The sequence below is a fragment of the Dermochelys coriacea genome, chromosome 26, assembly GCF_009764565.3.
Source record: "Dermochelys coriacea isolate rDerCor1 chromosome 26, rDerCor1.pri.v4, whole genome shotgun sequence".
Classification (NCBI taxonomy): Eukaryota; Metazoa; Chordata; order Testudines; family Dermochelyidae; genus Dermochelys; species Dermochelys coriacea.
Genome location: NC_050093.1, coordinates 5,329,879 through 5,347,010, shown reverse-complemented (window position 1 = coordinate 5,347,010; position 17,132 = coordinate 5,329,879). Strand labels below are relative to the sequence as shown.

Here is a 17,132-nt window from a genome sequence, read left to right as displayed (position 1 = left end):
AGCCAAATGACATGCTGAAGATAAAAGCATGGACTATAAACAAAAAAAAACAAAACAAAACCAGTATTTAAGCAAAAATATAGTTGGGCAGTGGGCTAAATTGCGATTCTTTTACCAAGCAAACATGAAGTTATAGAGATAGCAAATAGGAAATACACATCTAGTCTCCACGGTTTCCTTTGGAGCAAAATGTGTCCCAGAGCCAAATGATTTTGTATTTGATCCAAGACAACGTCCTTTTGGAATACAGAAATACACCAACAAAATTCAGGAGCTATTAGGGTTTGAGAGTGCCAGGGGACTGGCCCTGCAAGACATTCTTAAAGTACTGTCTATTGTATTTTTTAATGAATCACACACAAGAGGCTATTAGCATGCATGCACATAGGTGTTTTTTTTAAAATACTCCAATTTCATGCTTCAGGTTGTGCGTACTACGTGCCATATTTTTATGGGAAACAGTCATTTTTCTTGATTTCAGTCTCCAATTTTCCCTTCTTAACTCTGCGCCTCCATTCATCCAAACAACTGATGTTAGCAGAAGGTCTCCACCACATTTTCCCAATACAACAGCTCTGAGGTGAGAGGGCATTAATTTACAATGAAAGTAAGTATTGCATCCGGCCTCTTCATTTGCTTCCCACCAATGCACTTCAAAGACCTGGCTCCACATCTGAATCCATCTTACAGCACAAATATAGGCTTCTTCCAAATTTGGAAGTTTGCTGATTTGAATTAACTGCTGCCAGTTTAATTAGAAGTTACAAATCAGATGACTAACATCCCTTTTCTTTTGCCCATATCACTTGACCCCAGGTTTTTCCATATGCAAGCAGTCAGTTAAGTTCTCTGTTCTATCAAGAGACATACCACTTACAGTATCTATGAAGGTACCCCTGTAGCACCTGACCTGTTCCATTTCAAGAGCAAAAGATCTTGCATTATAAACCTACAAGTCGGGTTACCCAGAGCAGGTAAAGATAATATGATCACTGATAAAGTGAGGCAACAATTTTTAACTGATGTAATTAGGTCTTATCTTCAGGTCCAGGGGACTCTTTGGTACATCTCAGTACACAAAGCCAGAGAAGCAGCTGTTATCCTTGCCTACATCAATATTTCTCCAAAAGGCATATTCTAACTCATCAGGTACCTCCCAATAAGTTTACCCATTTTAGATTACGGTATGACATCAAATCCCAGATCTAAGAGAGAAATACAGCAAATCTGTTTCCAAGGAGAGGAGAAAAAAAAAAAAAAAAAAAAGACTTATCACTACTTTCCCCACAAAGTTATTTCTAATGATCTCTCTTCATCTCCTGTTTCCATCGCATATATTGGAGTTGGAATGACATTTGCAGACTGAAAAGAGCAGGTAGAAACATTAACTGAATCGAAGGCAGGAAGGGAAGAGCATCTATACCAGTCCTCCAAGACCGCACAGCTCTCCACAGCCACACACAATACAGAATTCTCTGCTACTGTATCATTACAGTCCTTTTCACTCCTAGAGCCTGCACATAATCCTGAAGAGCTGTCCAGCAGAAAACTATCCCAACTGGCTTTGACTATGTGGATTGCAGACAGAAAAGAAGTGGCATTTTCTACATTCACAGAGTTCCATTTTTAAAAAAAAAACCCTACAGAACATGATGCTACAGTCTTTCAGCTGTGGTCTCAAAGAACTCATCTCTGCTTCCACTTTCATCAACTTGCATCATATTGTAAACTCAATAACTTATAAATAAATCTACACTTTTGCACTTTGTTAAGTATTAACATGCAAGTTCTAATGACAGTAACTCTGGGGAGTAAATATTTAATAACTGAACTGGAAGTCTGACAAAATATGGCTATTCTGCTGCTAGTCTTGCAGACTATATCATCCAGATATCAGTTATCTGAAACACTATTATCCAAAACAGAATCAAGTCTCAAGTTATAAGCTACAAAGAAAATGGTCTCACTAATCCAAACTTATATGCAATGTCTTCCTGTATCAAGGGTGTTCCAGTCTTTTAAACAAGCATAGTTTATCACAGAACCCACACAGCCTACTCACAAAATATCCAAACAACTGGATCAGCATTAGAAATAGTGTATTGTTTGTTTGTTTGTTTTTTAAAAGCACTATAACAAACAGGAATTGAATCCACTCATCTAATCAGTGATTTTCCCCCAACCAGAAAAATCCAGAAATCCTGAGGCAGCTTTGAAGGAAGAGCCTCTTCAGAGGTAGCTACACTTTTTTGCCCCAAAGCAAAATAAAGACACAGACACACACACACACACACACACACACAATGAAAAAGCAAATAAAATCATCCAGTTACAGATACTTAACTTGTCCATTAGCACTAGTTGCTAGTAAAGAGTTGCATTTATGCCTTCTGATAAGTCTCCTGTAGTTTGGTGACAGGTTAACAGTACTTGCAAATAAATCTCCATTCGAGTGGAACATCTTCAAGCTTCTTGTGTTAAAGTTTAACTAGTGCATTTGAAGCTAGCAATATTAATTATGTTCTTATGGTCCCAATTCCATTTGCTTGACCCAATATTTAAAAAAGAAAAAGCTGTTTTAAAATGACAAGAACAGCAAGAGATACTGTGTCACCAGATTCTGTGGTCTATCCATAAAGTCACAGGTTAAATTGCGAAGCTGATATGTCACTAATGAGAAATCAAAGAATACAGCCATTCTCCAGTATCTTTATGACATGTAAATTGTTTAGTAACACAGCAATCCCCAACAGATTATCTAGGCTGGATTTGATAAGATTATTTCAACCCCACCAGACAACCTGAGAATTACACAGGCTACATTCTGAGTTAATAAACTACTCACCCTTGTGGTTCACTGAGGTACCAGATGCAGAATATATTTATTTAAAAAAGTTACATGAATAAGTAACTATCAAAACTTTTTTTTTTTTTACTCTGTCTGATATGCATATAATCACAAATTCAATCATCACTATTATGGGAAAACATTATTTCCTCCATTCTACCATTTGTGCTACAATATTTTTAATTCTAGGGCAAGTCCTTTACTATGTTCTTCATGAAAGTAAAGGAGTGCTTTTGGCACCTTAAAGACTAACGAATTTATTTGAGCATAAGCTTTCGTGAGCTACAATGAAGTGAGCTGTAGCTCACGAAAGCTTATGCTCAAATAAATTTGTTAGTCTTTAAGGTGCCACAAGTACTCTTTTTTTATTTTTTTTGCGCAAATACAGACTAACAGCTGCTACTCTGAAACCCTCATGAAAGTGTGGCTGTATAAATCGTTAACAGGGACACTATCAGCTTAGACTTGGCTCAGAGTTTAAATTTTGTAAGATCGCTAAATGTATCTCCACAAACTTTTATTTTGAATCCAACAAACAGTTGTTTTTAAATAAACAGTTCCCATTCACTGTTTGAAATATAAACAAAGCAAAAGAAAGACACTGAAAATGAAACTGACTCTTACATAAAAGTGAAACTGACAACATTGATTTTAAGATGTCCAAGCAAAGAGAAATTACAAAACTGAAGAACACACATATCATGTGAAATGGAATTTTGAAGCTTTCATTTTTAATACCTTATGGTGTAATTAGTCATAGGCAATAGCTGTTTACATATTTTTAATTTGACAATCTCTCTTAATAAAATGTTTAATAGCCACTTTAAAGCTTGCTTTGAAAGCCTTCAGAAAGAGATCACCAATACCATCTAGTTAAAAAAACCTTCATCTGTTAGTTAACACTTCCTCTACCAATCACTGCTATGCTCTTCAATAAAATATCACTGAAGTTCAAGATGGAAAGTTAACTATTAGGTCAGCTCCTCCAACCCCTGGCCATTGTTCTCCACTGCCGACACATCTCAGAGACTCACCCAATCTGTACAACATACAAATGAAGGTTTCAAATGCATCCGATGAAGTGAGCTGTAGCTCACGAAAGCTTATGCTCAAATAAATTTGTTAGTCTCTAAAGTGCCACAAGTACTCCTTTTTATACAAATGAAGGTATTTCCACTGCTTCCCTTGTGAGACTATGCCACCATATGGTGTATATCAAAGGCAGAAAGTTTCTTTCTGATATTCAAGCTACATTTTCCCTTTCTTAATTTCACCCCATGGTTCCTGGCAATAAGGCCCAGAATCCAACTAACATGTATTTACCGCCTCATTTTCAAACCATATGAACTTCATATCAGTGGACATTTTATGGGAGACAAATAAACCAGGCCATGGCGTCAGACCCAAAGCCAAGACTTCTGCCATGTCCATTTTGAAGCTCCCTCAGCTCTTCTCATTTTGGGGTTGGCAGCCCCTTACTACTTTTAACCAGAAAGGGGGTGAACACCGGAAGGGCTTAGCAGAGTACAGGCAAAAGTTTCCAGTCTTCGCTGCCTATAAAATAACCCGGGAAGACTTCAAAGCCCTCTGACACTAAGAGTGACCAGCTACTCTAGCTAACGCTGACTCTAGAGTGCTTCCAGGCATTATTTCCTGGAGCAAAGTGCCCAGCTGGGGTAGCTGATGGCAGATTGAGGGCTCCAATCCTGGGCAACCGTGCCCCAAATTCCCCTTCTCGCCACCAGCGTTGCGGTGACGGGCGCCCTCCGAGGCTGCTGCCCACCACGGCCTGTTGCCCACCGCTCTTGGGCTGCTGCTAATTGCTGGCACCTGGGGGAGCCCAGCGAGCAGAGGCTGCGCGCAGGGAGCATTATGCAGCCCAGGCCCCTCACCAGCTGCTGCCCGGGGGTGCAGTCTGGGCACCCCTTGCTCCCGCAGGGCCCAGCACCCAGCTGCCCCTCGGTCTGCCAGGCCTCTCTCTTGGCTCCCACCGGTCTGCACAGGGCACGTGTGTGTGTGGGCGGGGGGATCAATGCTCGAGCAACACTCAGTCTGGGGGGGTCCATGCCCCCCTTGACTTCCAGGTGCCCCAGCACGGGGGGGGGAGGGGGAGTGGCCCCTCCCCTTTACCAGATGGGAGCTGCCCTAGCAGGAGGCGGCCCGGGCCTGGGGGGGGGGGGGGCGGTGCTCAGTCTCCTGGCCGCCGCCTCAGGCTGGGGGCGCCGCGCCTCGGGGGGGGGGGGCCCTCCGCCCGCAGCGGGGCCCCCCCGCGGGAGGTGCCCGCTGCCGTGCAGCCCCAGCAGCTCCCGAGGGCCGCCCCGCCCCCCGCGCTCTCCCCTCACCTGCACATGATCCGCCATTTTGCTCCATTCATGCTCCTCTCTCCTCCCCCCCGCGGCCGGGCCGCCGCGCCTGCGCGCTGCGCCTTCCAGCTCCCGCACTTTGCGTAAAGGACCCCGCCGCCGGCCCTGGCGGCGGCGGGGTTTAGAGAATGGCGCAGGCCGCTGCGGCGGCGTAAGCGACGCAGGAACGTCGGCGGCTAAGAGAGGAGCGGAGCCGGGCGGGGGGGGACTAGGCTTTGTTTACATGGCTCTTAAAGGGGCCGCGCACTGCAAAGGCAGCGCCGGAGCAACAGGCCGGGACCGGGCTGTGAGCCAAAGGGGCAGCCTGCCCTGCATCCTCCGCTCGCCCCGGGCCGGGGGCGCTGTCCCACCCCTGCATCTGGCCGTGCAGTGCATCCTGAGCTAGCCCTGTGCTGGGGGCACTGCCCTTCCGCTGCACCTGGCCCTGTCCTGCCCCTTCCCCTGCCTGCCTTGTGCCCAGGCACTGCCCTTGCACTGCATCTGACCATGAACTGCGTCCCCAACTAGCCCTGTGCTGGGGGCACTGCCCTTCCCTGCATCTGACCATGCACTGCGTCCCCAACTAGCTCTGTGTGGGGGCACTGCCCTTCCCTGCATCTGACCGTGCACTACACCCCCAACTAGCTCTGTGCTGGGGGCACTGCCCTTCCCTGCATCTGACCGTGCACTATACCCCCAACTAGCCCTGTGCTGGGGGCACTGCCCTTCCCTGCATCTGACCGTGCACTATACCCCCAACTAGCCCTGTGCTGGGGGCACTGCCCTTCCCTGCATCTGACCGTGCACTATACCCCCAACTAGCCCTGTGTTGGGGGCAATGCCCTGCCACTGCACCTGGCCCTGTCCTGCCCCTTCCCCTGCCTGCCTTGTGCCCAAGCTTTGCCCTTCTACTGCATCTGACCGTGCACTGCACCCCCAACTAGCACTGTGCTGGGGGCACTGTCCTATCACTGCATCTGATCATGCACTGAGTCCCCAACTATCCCTGTGCTGGGGGCACTGCCCTTCCCTGCATCTGACCGTGCACTGCACCTAGAGCTAGCCCTGTGCTGGGGACAATGCCCTGCCACTGCATCTGGCCCTGTCCTGCCCCTTCCCCTGCCCGCCTTGTGCCTGGGCACTGCCCTTCTACTGCATCTGACCGTGCACTGTATCCTCCACTAGCCCTGTGCTGGGGGCACTGCCCTGCTACTGCATCTGGCTCTGTCCTGCACTCCCTACCAGGTGTATGTGCCTGGGGCACTGCCATACCACAGTATCTGACCATGCACTGCACTGCCCACCCCAGCCCAGTGCTGAGACACCCTCCTCACATATACAGCTCTTGTAATGTACCTTAGTCCTCACCTATGTACTATCCTCTTCCCTTGACTCTTCACTCAGGAACACTGAGGTATTTGCACCCTGATCTGTACCTCCCCTCCCGCCATTCCAGTCCTTCCTACCCCAGTTTGTTTAATGCACTTTACCAAGCCCTACAGTACAACTCCTCTCCCCTTTGCTATCCAGCATGACATTGCTCCTCTACCCTGACTTGCAGGACCCAGCTGTTTTTTCTATCCTGGGGCCATACACAGCTCTGACGAGACATCTTAATTGTGACTGGCAATTTCCAATCCATATTGGTTTATATGGAAAAATCTCTATTATTATTGTCGTTTTGTTGGTTGCTGTTTATTTATATAGTACCATACATCTACACCCCTTAGCACTGTTCCTCTACCTAAAATCAGCTGTGATCAGCTGGCTGTTTTGTTTATGAAGTCATTATAAATCCAAGAGACTCTGCCATGCTGGTTGTGAGCCTAGCCTGGCTGACACCATCTCTATGTCTATTCATTTAAGCACATGGCATTACCATGCCAAGCGTTTCAGGATCCTTGTCAGCACCAGAGACTGCATGCATGGAAAGAAAGGGGATTTTTACTTTTTAATTGCTCTATTCTCCTCCCCATTTTCCCCTTCCCCAACACACACACATTCGCTACTTTCAACCAAGTCATGACTCCACAGACAGGGATGATACAAACTTTGGTGCCCCCTCATGGTTCCAGATTGAATATCGGCTATGATGCAAGATGTTTGTATTATTCAGTCAACATTCTCATCTGGGGAAGGAATAGATGATAGTGGTGGATGGAAATGCTTCCCGCATGGATTGTATTTTCTAACGGACAACCTATCCTAATTTCTCAATTACTGCGGGACAATCTTCACTCATTCATTTATTTGCTTTCCACAACTAACTCACTGTATAACTTTTCGTGGGTGATGACTGCTTGGCTGCTAATACCTAAATTGTATTGTTAAATTTATTAATCGTATTTGGGTTATATATATAGTACTGTGTATATTGTATTACTTTTAAACCAACCTTTGTATTTTTGAAGAGATGCATTGTCTCATGCAGCGACCAAGATGCAACAATAGATAGAGAATTATATGGCTCCTGATAAATGATTTAACATCGGGAACTTCCAGGTGACCATGTTCAAGAGTACAGAAGCCCATGGTGCCAGCACAGGACTCACTGGGAAAAGGAGCTCAGGGAAGATGTTGGAGAGTGGCTGCTTGCAGCCAAATTTTCACTTGCAGCCTCTAATTTTAGGTGATTAATTTTGGGTGCCTAATCTGAGACATCTTGGGTCTGAGCTGTAGAGGAGCTGAGCATTTACAACCCACAATCATGTGAGTCAGAGCTGTTGGTACTCATCAGAACTGGAGTCCAGGACAGGAAGTCCAGGAGGTATCTCAGGTTGGGCATTCCGGATCAGAGGCCACTACTGAAAATGTTGGCTTTATCCTATACTATAGCCCTGTAGCCCCCAACTCATCCACATGCAGCTTTAGCTAAGTCTCAAATTTTTAAAGCAAAAGGCAAACAAAACAAATCCTAGCCTCTTATCCTAGGAACAGATTTCTATCTATCTATCTATCTATCTATCTATCTATCTATCTATCTATCTATCTATCTATCTATCTATCTATCTTCCTGCCCATCAACACAGTATCCAGATGCCATATACACAACTCAGAGGTACAGCAAAGGATCAGACTTTCACCCCTTCCTTGTTTTATGCCACTTTCATAAGTGCATCTCCTCCCTTTTCCATTTCGCCCTCCCTCTAATGAGTTGAGAGCCCGTCCTTTTGTTGCTGGGCTGTGGCATGATTTTGCTATGTAGCCATGTGCTTTATTTGTCTGGCTATTTTTTTTTTAGGTTTGAAATGCTTTGTATTTGTTCTTCATTGCACAGCATTTATAGACCCATTGCAGCAGGCACTCTGCAAATAGACAGCAGTAGTTGAGTTTCTATTTTAATTTCCTTCTTGGTATCTCGTTTCTGTCTCATGTCAGGTTTACAGGGCATGTGTGGGCAGAATAGGAGCTTGGAAGCCGTGAGCATAGGTATATGATGTACGTGGGCGAAGGTGAAATGAAGACTTTGATCATCAGAGTTTGTAGATCTGACATGTGGTCCTGTGGTACCCCCAACAAGAAGCTCTGACCTTTTGTATTCTTGCCAGCCCCAGAAGTCTTCCTAGCTCTGAACATAGCCCGCCAGCAGTGAAAGATCTCAGCACTTTTAACTTCTGTACCTCCCAACCTGCCTGTGCCTACAATCCTTACCTCAGCTGACACAGAGAGTAGTTCCCTTCCACCAATTTTTTATCTCCTTTCCCTACACTTTCTTCCTGGAAAATTCTCCTAAGAACAGAGCATCCCCACATCCAGCTGTCTTTCCTTCTTGCAAGAGCTCTATGATCACTCAAACTGCCCAAATGACCTTGATCTGGGGCCAGCAGGAACTTGAAAAGGAATCTGGGAAAGTCAAACCAAAGTGAAGGACAAGTAAATTTCCCCTCTGACCTGAGCAGCTCAGCAGGAAGGAGTCTGGCCTCAATTATCAAGTCCCATTCCAAACAAAAGCTAGAATGGAGGCCAGGGGCTGAACACACAGTGCTGTCTCTGGGAAAGGAAGAACAGCTGCTTGCTAGACTCTGTCAGGCAAGCTGTCACAGTCACACCTGCTATCTCTGGGGGTGCCACCTGCACAACTGATCAGCAGAGATCAATACAAGCGGAGGGAGGATTTTTCTCCCTTCCCTGCAGGGATTGTGTTTGGAGGTGGAAGGCCCAGGATCGGTCTGCGACAGCATACAGCAATAGTTCAACCTTGGGCTTAGCACCTGCGAAGACAAGATGGGCTGTGGAGTCTCCTGGGGCTGGGGGAGATCTCAGCAAAGAAGGGACAGCTGAGAAAGGAAGAATCAATGAGGAAGGGAGGTTGGAGAAAAGAAAGGAACCAGGTTGCCCTTATGCACAGGGAATAATATTTTGTGCCAGGAATAGCCCCTATGGAGCCAGTGACACTGTTTATGGAGTAAGGTACTAATCAGTGTGGTAGTGAATCACAGTCAGGCTATAGGGAGTGTGAGGGAGTGGGAAGGGATCTGAAGGAAAGAGAGGAGGGGTGAGAGGAGGAAAGATAAAGGGAGGAGACAGAAAAAGAAAACCCCACTGCTCCTTTAAAATACTCCAATATTTCACCAACCACACTCCTCTGTCACTAATGCAAGAGCTAAGGCCTAGTCTGATCTCCCTTACACCAGTTTAACTCCCTTGCTCTCAATGGTACCGTTCCAGATTTATACCAGAATGAGACAGGTAGCAGACTTGTCAGGTTTGGGAGCTTACAGGAGAATGCGGCAATCCTTTTAGGGTCTGGCTACACTTGGTGCTGGGGGCGCGATTCGCTTGTGTGAGCTCTCATCCATCTAGAATGCTAAAAACACAGTGTAGCCACGGCAGCACAGGTGGCAGGATGGATTAGCTGCCCCAAGTACATCCCCAGCCCAGCCCATAGGCACGTACTTGGGCCAGCTAGCCCATCCCACCAATCATCCCCCGTTGGCTACACACTTTCTAGAGTGCTAGCTCAATCAGAGCTAGTGTGCGCATGTCTCCTTAGGCTGGGAATTTCACCCCCAGCTCTAAGGGTAGGCGTACCCTTACAGAGAACCCTTAGGGAAAAGCCCTATAGAAGTGAATAGATCATCTTTCTTTAGGTGAATCCATCTGCTAGGACTGAATAGCAAATTCTGTCCCAGCTATAGAAATCTATAGGCTGGCTAAAAAACCCAAACAAACTCTACAAGGAGCTTTATTTATCTACAGCTTTTATTGCCATATATCGATAAAGAGGATAAAAGTGAGGATGAAAGAGCAAAAAGATAAATGCAAAGTACCGGAGAGGAGGAGAGACCGAGGAGAAAGCAGGCCTCTCCACGTGCTTCCTCCTCACAAACCCATCCAGTCTGCTACAAAGACAAGGCAAGATCCTTTTGTATTTATCTCCCTTTGCAATACAACTCTTAATAGGAAGCATCTGTGGGACACAGATGGTCTCCGGAGGAGCCTAGCCAGGGCTGGATTGGATCCCTTCAAAGACATCCTCTTTCCTCTTGCTCTGTCCTGTCTGTTGATTGAAACCAGAACCTGCCTGCCACAGGGGTGTGAGAAGAGGGCAGGGAGAGGAGGGTAGCTCATGCTGCTGAAGTTATTAGTGTTTGGTTCTGAGTGGAAAGCAGAGGATCTAGATGTGGGCCTCCATCTGCACCCACCTCATGCTTCCCAGTGGGCCAGAGGAGATGTGATGCCCTGTTCCTTGCAGGGAAGAAGAGGCTCCCAGAGACAGTCTGGAGGATGTTGCTGCTGCTGGTGATGGGTCTGGCTTGGTCGTTCCATGGAGCTTCCTGCTTGCCACATCCCATTGGACTCACGTGGGCAGAAGAGGAGGTGGAAGGGCAGTGCCAGTGTGTGCCACAGCTGTGCCCCAGAGCCACAGCCTGCCCAGCAGGTGTGGGGCATGACCACCTCGGCTGCTGCCTGAGTGTGGGAATGCCGAGGGGCAGCCCTGTGACCTGGATGGCAGTGGCACCTTCTATGGGCGGTGCGGGAAGAACCTGGAGTGCCAGCTGGACATCCAGGAGCTAGGCTATGGGGGGATCCCCGAGCTGCAATGCGTGTGCAGGTCCCAGAGGGCCGTGTGTGGCTCCAATCACATCACCTACCAGAACATCTGCAAGTTCCAGGAGGCCGTGCATGAGAGAGGGGGTGGAACCTCAGCATCACCAGTGATGGGCCCTGCCAAGCAGGTAACACTCCACCTCCTTGTTTGCCCTCTGCTGCTTGGGGAGAGACCGAGAGGGGAAGGTGGCCCAGGGATAGACGAGGGATGCAGCCACTTTTCCAGCATACCCGGGATGAGGTGAAGAATGGCATAGGAGGTATCTAATCCTCCAAGCTATGGCCAGATTCCATCGGCCAAGCGTCTATCATCGGACAGCTTGGATGGCTGGAAGGGCCTTTCAGGGATGCCTTTAGCATTCTGGGCCTCTCAGCAAGGCTGTTATTGAGCAGGTGGAGCCTCTCAATCTCTCCTTCTGCCAGCAAACTCTTGCACCTCCTTTCTTGATCAATCAGCACAAGAGATCAGGGGACTTGAGTATCCTAAAGGGCTTTCAGAGCTGTCCTGCAAATTGGATTTCCTTGTGCACTGGGTTCCCCTGTAAGCTAGCCCCCCAACCCCCCCCCCAGGTGTGCCTTAAAAGCCAGAGCTGGATTCCTTCCGGTGCTGATTTATAATGAAAGGAGGTTGGGCAGAGAGAATATTCGGGTGTCTGTGTACATGTACATTGAACACATCCATTCACCATCCCATTCACAGATAGCTGCACTGCAATTATGATTTATGTATGTACCATGTGTGTGTAGCATATATATGTTCCGTATGTATTGTTTGTATATATATATATATTGTATGCAAGTACCATATGGATATATGTACACAGTGTCTTATGTACCATGTTATTGTATATGTGCATGTACCATAGGTATATTGTATTAGTACTATATGTATGTACCATATGTGAATGTATGTACTGTGTATATCTGTATGTACCATAAGTAGATAACATATATATGTACTGTACATAAGTACATGGGGTCAGATCCTCAGCTGAGATAAGTCAATGGAGCGGTAATGATTTACCCCAGGTGGGGATATGGCACTTAACATGTGGTTATGTATGTGCCACATGTGTATTTGCTCCATATGTATTGTATGGTTTCAGAAGCAGCCGTGTTAGACTGTATTCGCAAAAAGAAAAGCGTGTCACAAGTACTCCTTTTCTTTATATGTATTGTATGAATCATATGTGGAAGTTAGGGACAGAAGGCCCAAACCCTCAACCTTTACTCACACGAACAGTAGCCCTTACTCATGCAAATTTTCCCACAGACGTCCCTGAGGCTACTTCTGTGTGTAAGAGTTGCATGTAGCACAGGGATCCTTTGGGACGAAAGGCTCTAGAGAAATGCAAGCTAATGGTAGTGATTATTATTAATGGCTAGAGATGGGCCAAAAGCCAAATTGAAGATCTGATTGCTCCCAGATTTCCGGAAAACTCCAACGTGCATCTGAATCTGAACTCTGTGGCTCAGACCCATCAATGACACCTAAAATCAACAATGAATTCAGTGTATTTCTCACATTGTCTGTTTCCTCTGATAAGGTGGACTGGGATCAGGCAGAAGACTTGGTTCATTGCTGTACTCATTACGATATAAGGTGACTTGTGTTATCTCCTACCCATGTAGACTGACCTGGCAGAGGGAGTGGCTAGATAGGATAGGAATAACTGCTGCTTAATAAGATGCTTTGATTGTTTAAATCTCTGCCATGCTCCCTGCAGCAGCCTTTATGATTCTGGTTAGGGGAGGTTCATTTCTGTCTGGTGATGGAAGAAGGTTAGGTTCTGACCTCCTGAGCTTCTAAAATCCTTGGCCTTTTGTCTGGATTCTGTGCAGTTCCCCAGATCAAGCACCATCCCCAAGACCAGGTGAATGTGTCAGGCCATGATGTGATCTTCATGTGTGAGGTCATTGCCTACCCCATGGCCCCCGTGGAATGGAGAAAGGATGAAGAAGAATTCACTCTACCTAGAGATGATCCTCACATCTCCATCCAAGTGAGTGATGCCATCACAGCTCCACCTAAGGATGGGGTCCCCCAGCTTCGCTCCACCCAGGTGGAGGCAGCTACATACAGGTGAATGATCCCAAATCAGCATGGCCCTGGTGAGTGACCCTGACATGCACCTCTGCCCAGGTGCATCACACACTTATCTCCATCTCGGTGAGTCTCCTCCATGCTCAGTGAGATCTGGAGGTCCTTAGGGTGTGTGAATTTTCCTGAATGGCCCAGCTTGGTGATTGACTGTGGGACTCATTTGCCCTAATTCTCTTCCTGCTCTCAGTCCAGGGGTGGCCCTTTGAAATACGACCTGTCCAGCTAGCTGCAGATTGAAGGGGTGAGGAAGGCAGATGGAGGCACCTACTTCTGCATTGCACACAACAAGCTGGGCAATGCCACTGCCAAAGCTACTCTTCTTGTCCCCAGTGCAGGTGCCCTGTATCCCTGCCCTCTCTGTGTGTGTGCAAGGAAACAAGAGACGAAAGAAACAGTCTCGCGCTCACAGTATGAGGCCTCCTGAAGGGCCCAAACGCCATCCTTGACCCAAAGAATCAAAGACAGCCCTGGCTGCAATGAAATGTTGGTTGTCACGGCTTCATATGCCAGGGCAGGTTTAGGCTGCCCTCAGTTACACCCGTGCAGCCCTGCTGACTTCAACTGAGTTGCATCCATGTAACTATCGGGCAGGATTCAGTCTGGAGATTTGATATATTCACTGGAAAACACCGTGTTACATTGGCAGAGTTGCTGGAGAGGGGAGGGGTATACACAGGGAGAAAGGAGGAGGGGGAAGGGAGATGAAGGCAATTGGGGATGAAGGGAAGGGAGACAGAAAGAGGAGGTTGGGAGGGAGGAAAGGAGGCCTTTTGCAATGAAATCTTTGGGTCTGTCCCCATTTTTAGGGGAAACTGAGGTGAAATGATAAGCTCTGAGGCTGGGCCCCCGTCCCACCCATTCCAGAGAAAGAGAGGTGGAGGGAGAGAGAGATTCAGGATGTGCCAGCCCATGTGCAGACAGTCTGCAGAGTTCCCCTGTGAGCCAGAGGCAGAGGCCAGTCTCATGTCTGCTGCGTGGCATTCAGTGGGGAAAGGCATGGGTCAGAAACACCCTCCCAAGCTGCTATACTATGGGCAGGGACAGAAACTGGAACAATTGCTACAGAGCCCATCTGGGCTTCTCTTATCCCTCTCATTGATCCTGCCTCTCCCTTTCCCCTATCCCGCTCTCCCGCCCTCTGTGTCCTGCTGCAGAAGCTGCTCCCCCTGCCCTGTTTAGCTCCCCAGTGAACCCAGGAGAAGAGGCTCCCACAGCCAGCAAGGAAGAGGAGGATTATTATGAATATTACTAACGTGGTGCCATCCCTCCCCACGGCTGACTGACCCTGCTGCAGAAATCAGAATGGGCAACGAGAAAGAGGAAGTGGATGAGCCTGAAGGGCAGGACTTTTCCGGCTTACTCTGGCTGATGCTAAGATGACCTGGATCCTGTGATCCCAACAGCCATGGGCCAGGTCTCTCATGAAGGACATTAGGATATGGGTAAGAAGCTCTGAAGCTGACTCTCCTGCCACTGGCTTGCCTGGGGAATGGGTGAATGGACTCTTGAGGATTAGGAAGTGCCCCTACCTAGCATGCTCTAACCCCATACCCTTCATTCAGGCAGTGGTGTTCCAAGGAGTCAAAGGGGCCGTTCTACTGAAGGAGCCAAATGGACATTGACTAGATGGCCTTACTGCTACTGAACTCTGCAGTAACACAGCTGTCCTCTGGAGAGCTCTGGCTCGCTACTGCGCAATGTGGTGCTCTCGCAGGAAGGGAGGATCGGGTGTTCACACTCATAACCCTTCCACAGAGGAGTGAAATTCCACCATGTGTAATGGGGCCAGCACAAAGCCTGGGCATCGCTTCAATCCCACTTAGTCCCTGCTGTGCAAAGGGCCAGCCCGAGGGCTGTGCTAAAGAGAAGCACAGGCTTTCTCTCATCTTTGGTACCCAGATAAATGTCACTCAGGGCCTGCATTTTAATGCTCCACATTCTGCTGGGGAACAGGGGGGTGCTGCTGAGGTTACAGTTGTAAAGATCCTACACTGCTCCAGGGGTGGTAAGGGCTGAGTTGTAGGGGAAAGAAAAATGATGTTGTGCGGTGCTGGGGAGCACAGTTGGCATGATTTCCCTCTAACCTAGCCAGGAGGAGAAGATTGGAGCTGGATGCATTTTGGGGGAACCTTAGGCAGGTGCACAGGTTCTCTGCACCACCCTGCAGTGCATCAGAAGCAGGACTGTACCCAAGCCTGTCCCAGCAGATGCAGGATCCTAATGCAGCCTGGGCTCTCCTCTTGCCAGAGGATGCAGAGGGTGGAAGGGATGGGGGTGGAAGCGAGGGAATAGGACAGACTGGAGAGTGGAGCACCTAGTTGAAAGGAGGCTGTATCTGGTTTGCAAGCACTCAAAGAAAGAAAATGATTAGCTGTGAAAGATGCTTCCTGTGAAACCTGTAACGGTTTATATCCTATCTGCAGAGAGGGTATAAATAACAGCCTGTTTCTGGGTAGAGAAGAGCCTGGGTCTCATGTATATTTTACATGATTCCAAATAATTTCATTCCTAGTTATGTCCAGCTGGTGGTGGAATGTGATCTCCTTTGGTTTCTTGCAACGATAACACTTTGCCTTCCATCTTTGCTCGTGGCTGCATGACCTTGGGCAAGTCACTTTTTTGCCCTCCCTATAACTCAGTTTCCCCATCTGTAAAATGAACATAATGACGTGCTCCTGTGAGGCCGAATCAGCTGATGTTTGCAGAGAGGCAATAGTCCCTCTCTGTGGGTCAGGTTTCATTGTCAGAGAAGCTTGCCCTTTAATTAGGTGCTTAAGCAGGTGCTGAAGGTCTTCTGAAAACCTGGACCCAGCTGTGGATGCTGAGACTTACTGAAAGTTCTGGTGTCTGATGTCTCCAGGGTAACCACATCCGGAATATTTTGTTCAGTTCTGGGCACCACGTTTCCAGACGCACATTGACAGACTGGAAGGAGTTCAGAGAAGAATGACAAGGATGATCAAGGAGGTGAGGAAAGATTAAAAGAGCTAAATCCATCTGGTTTAGCTAAGCAATCACTGAAAGGGGACGTGGTAACAGCCTGACAATATTGGAAGGCTGTGAACTCCCAGAAAGGAGGAGGGTTATTTACGGGGATGCAGGGGATTAACTAGGAGAAACGGGATCACAGTTATTATTTGTATTGCAGTAGCCTGAGAGCCTGCACCCCCTTTGTGCTAGGCGCTGTACAAATATATAGCAAAGAGACAGCTCCTGCCACAAAGAGCTTGGAATGCAAGTAATGGTACTAGGAAAGGGAATATCAGGACAGCCTTCCTCATGGTGAGAACTATCAGGTGGTCTGGGAGCTCCATCACTTGGGACATTTGGGACTAAACTCTAGAAAACAGGCAGTAGGGAAGAATCCTGCGTAGGTCTCTTCTATGAACCCAGGAGTCGTGGGTCCCAGTTCCCTGCTCTAACTGTGAGAGTATGTGAATGCTCGCTTGCCAAAGGTCTTTGCAGTAAATCCCCTGTATAATATTAGGACTAGCACAAGGTGCTCCCACATGGGTACTTCTTGGGCAATCATGGCCCCTTCCACGTTCTTGGGGAAGAGGGTATGTTAGTGTGAGTTATAGCCTGGTACCCCCCGAAGAGGCCCAGATCTGAAATGTCCATTGCAAAGACCCTTGGTCTGAACTCATTGGAATTTCTGGATAACACTTCCCCATCCCAGGTGCCATCTCCTCTTTCCCCAGCCCTTCATCCCAACTCAGGACCTCCCAGGCAGGACAGGAGCAGTCGCGTGTGACCCACAGCTGGGCTTAAAGGGACAGTGGTCTGG

At 47.7% G+C, this 17,132-nt stretch overlaps 1 protein-coding gene across 1 annotated transcript in view; it reads right to left on the bottom strand.

Moving 5' to 3' along the window:
• The window catches only part of XPO7 (exportin 7), an 83,044-nt gene extending 77,697 nt beyond the window's left edge, over positions 1–5,347 (bottom strand). Inside the window, 2 exon segments of the mRNA XM_043503214.1 lie at positions 407–575; positions 5,191–5,347. Of these exon segments, the coding sequence (XP_043359149.1) occupies positions 407–575; positions 5,191–5,222 (201 nt within the window). The 5' untranslated portion in view covers positions 5,223–5,347.
• Between the last annotated feature and the right edge of the window lie 11,785 nt (positions 5,348–17,132).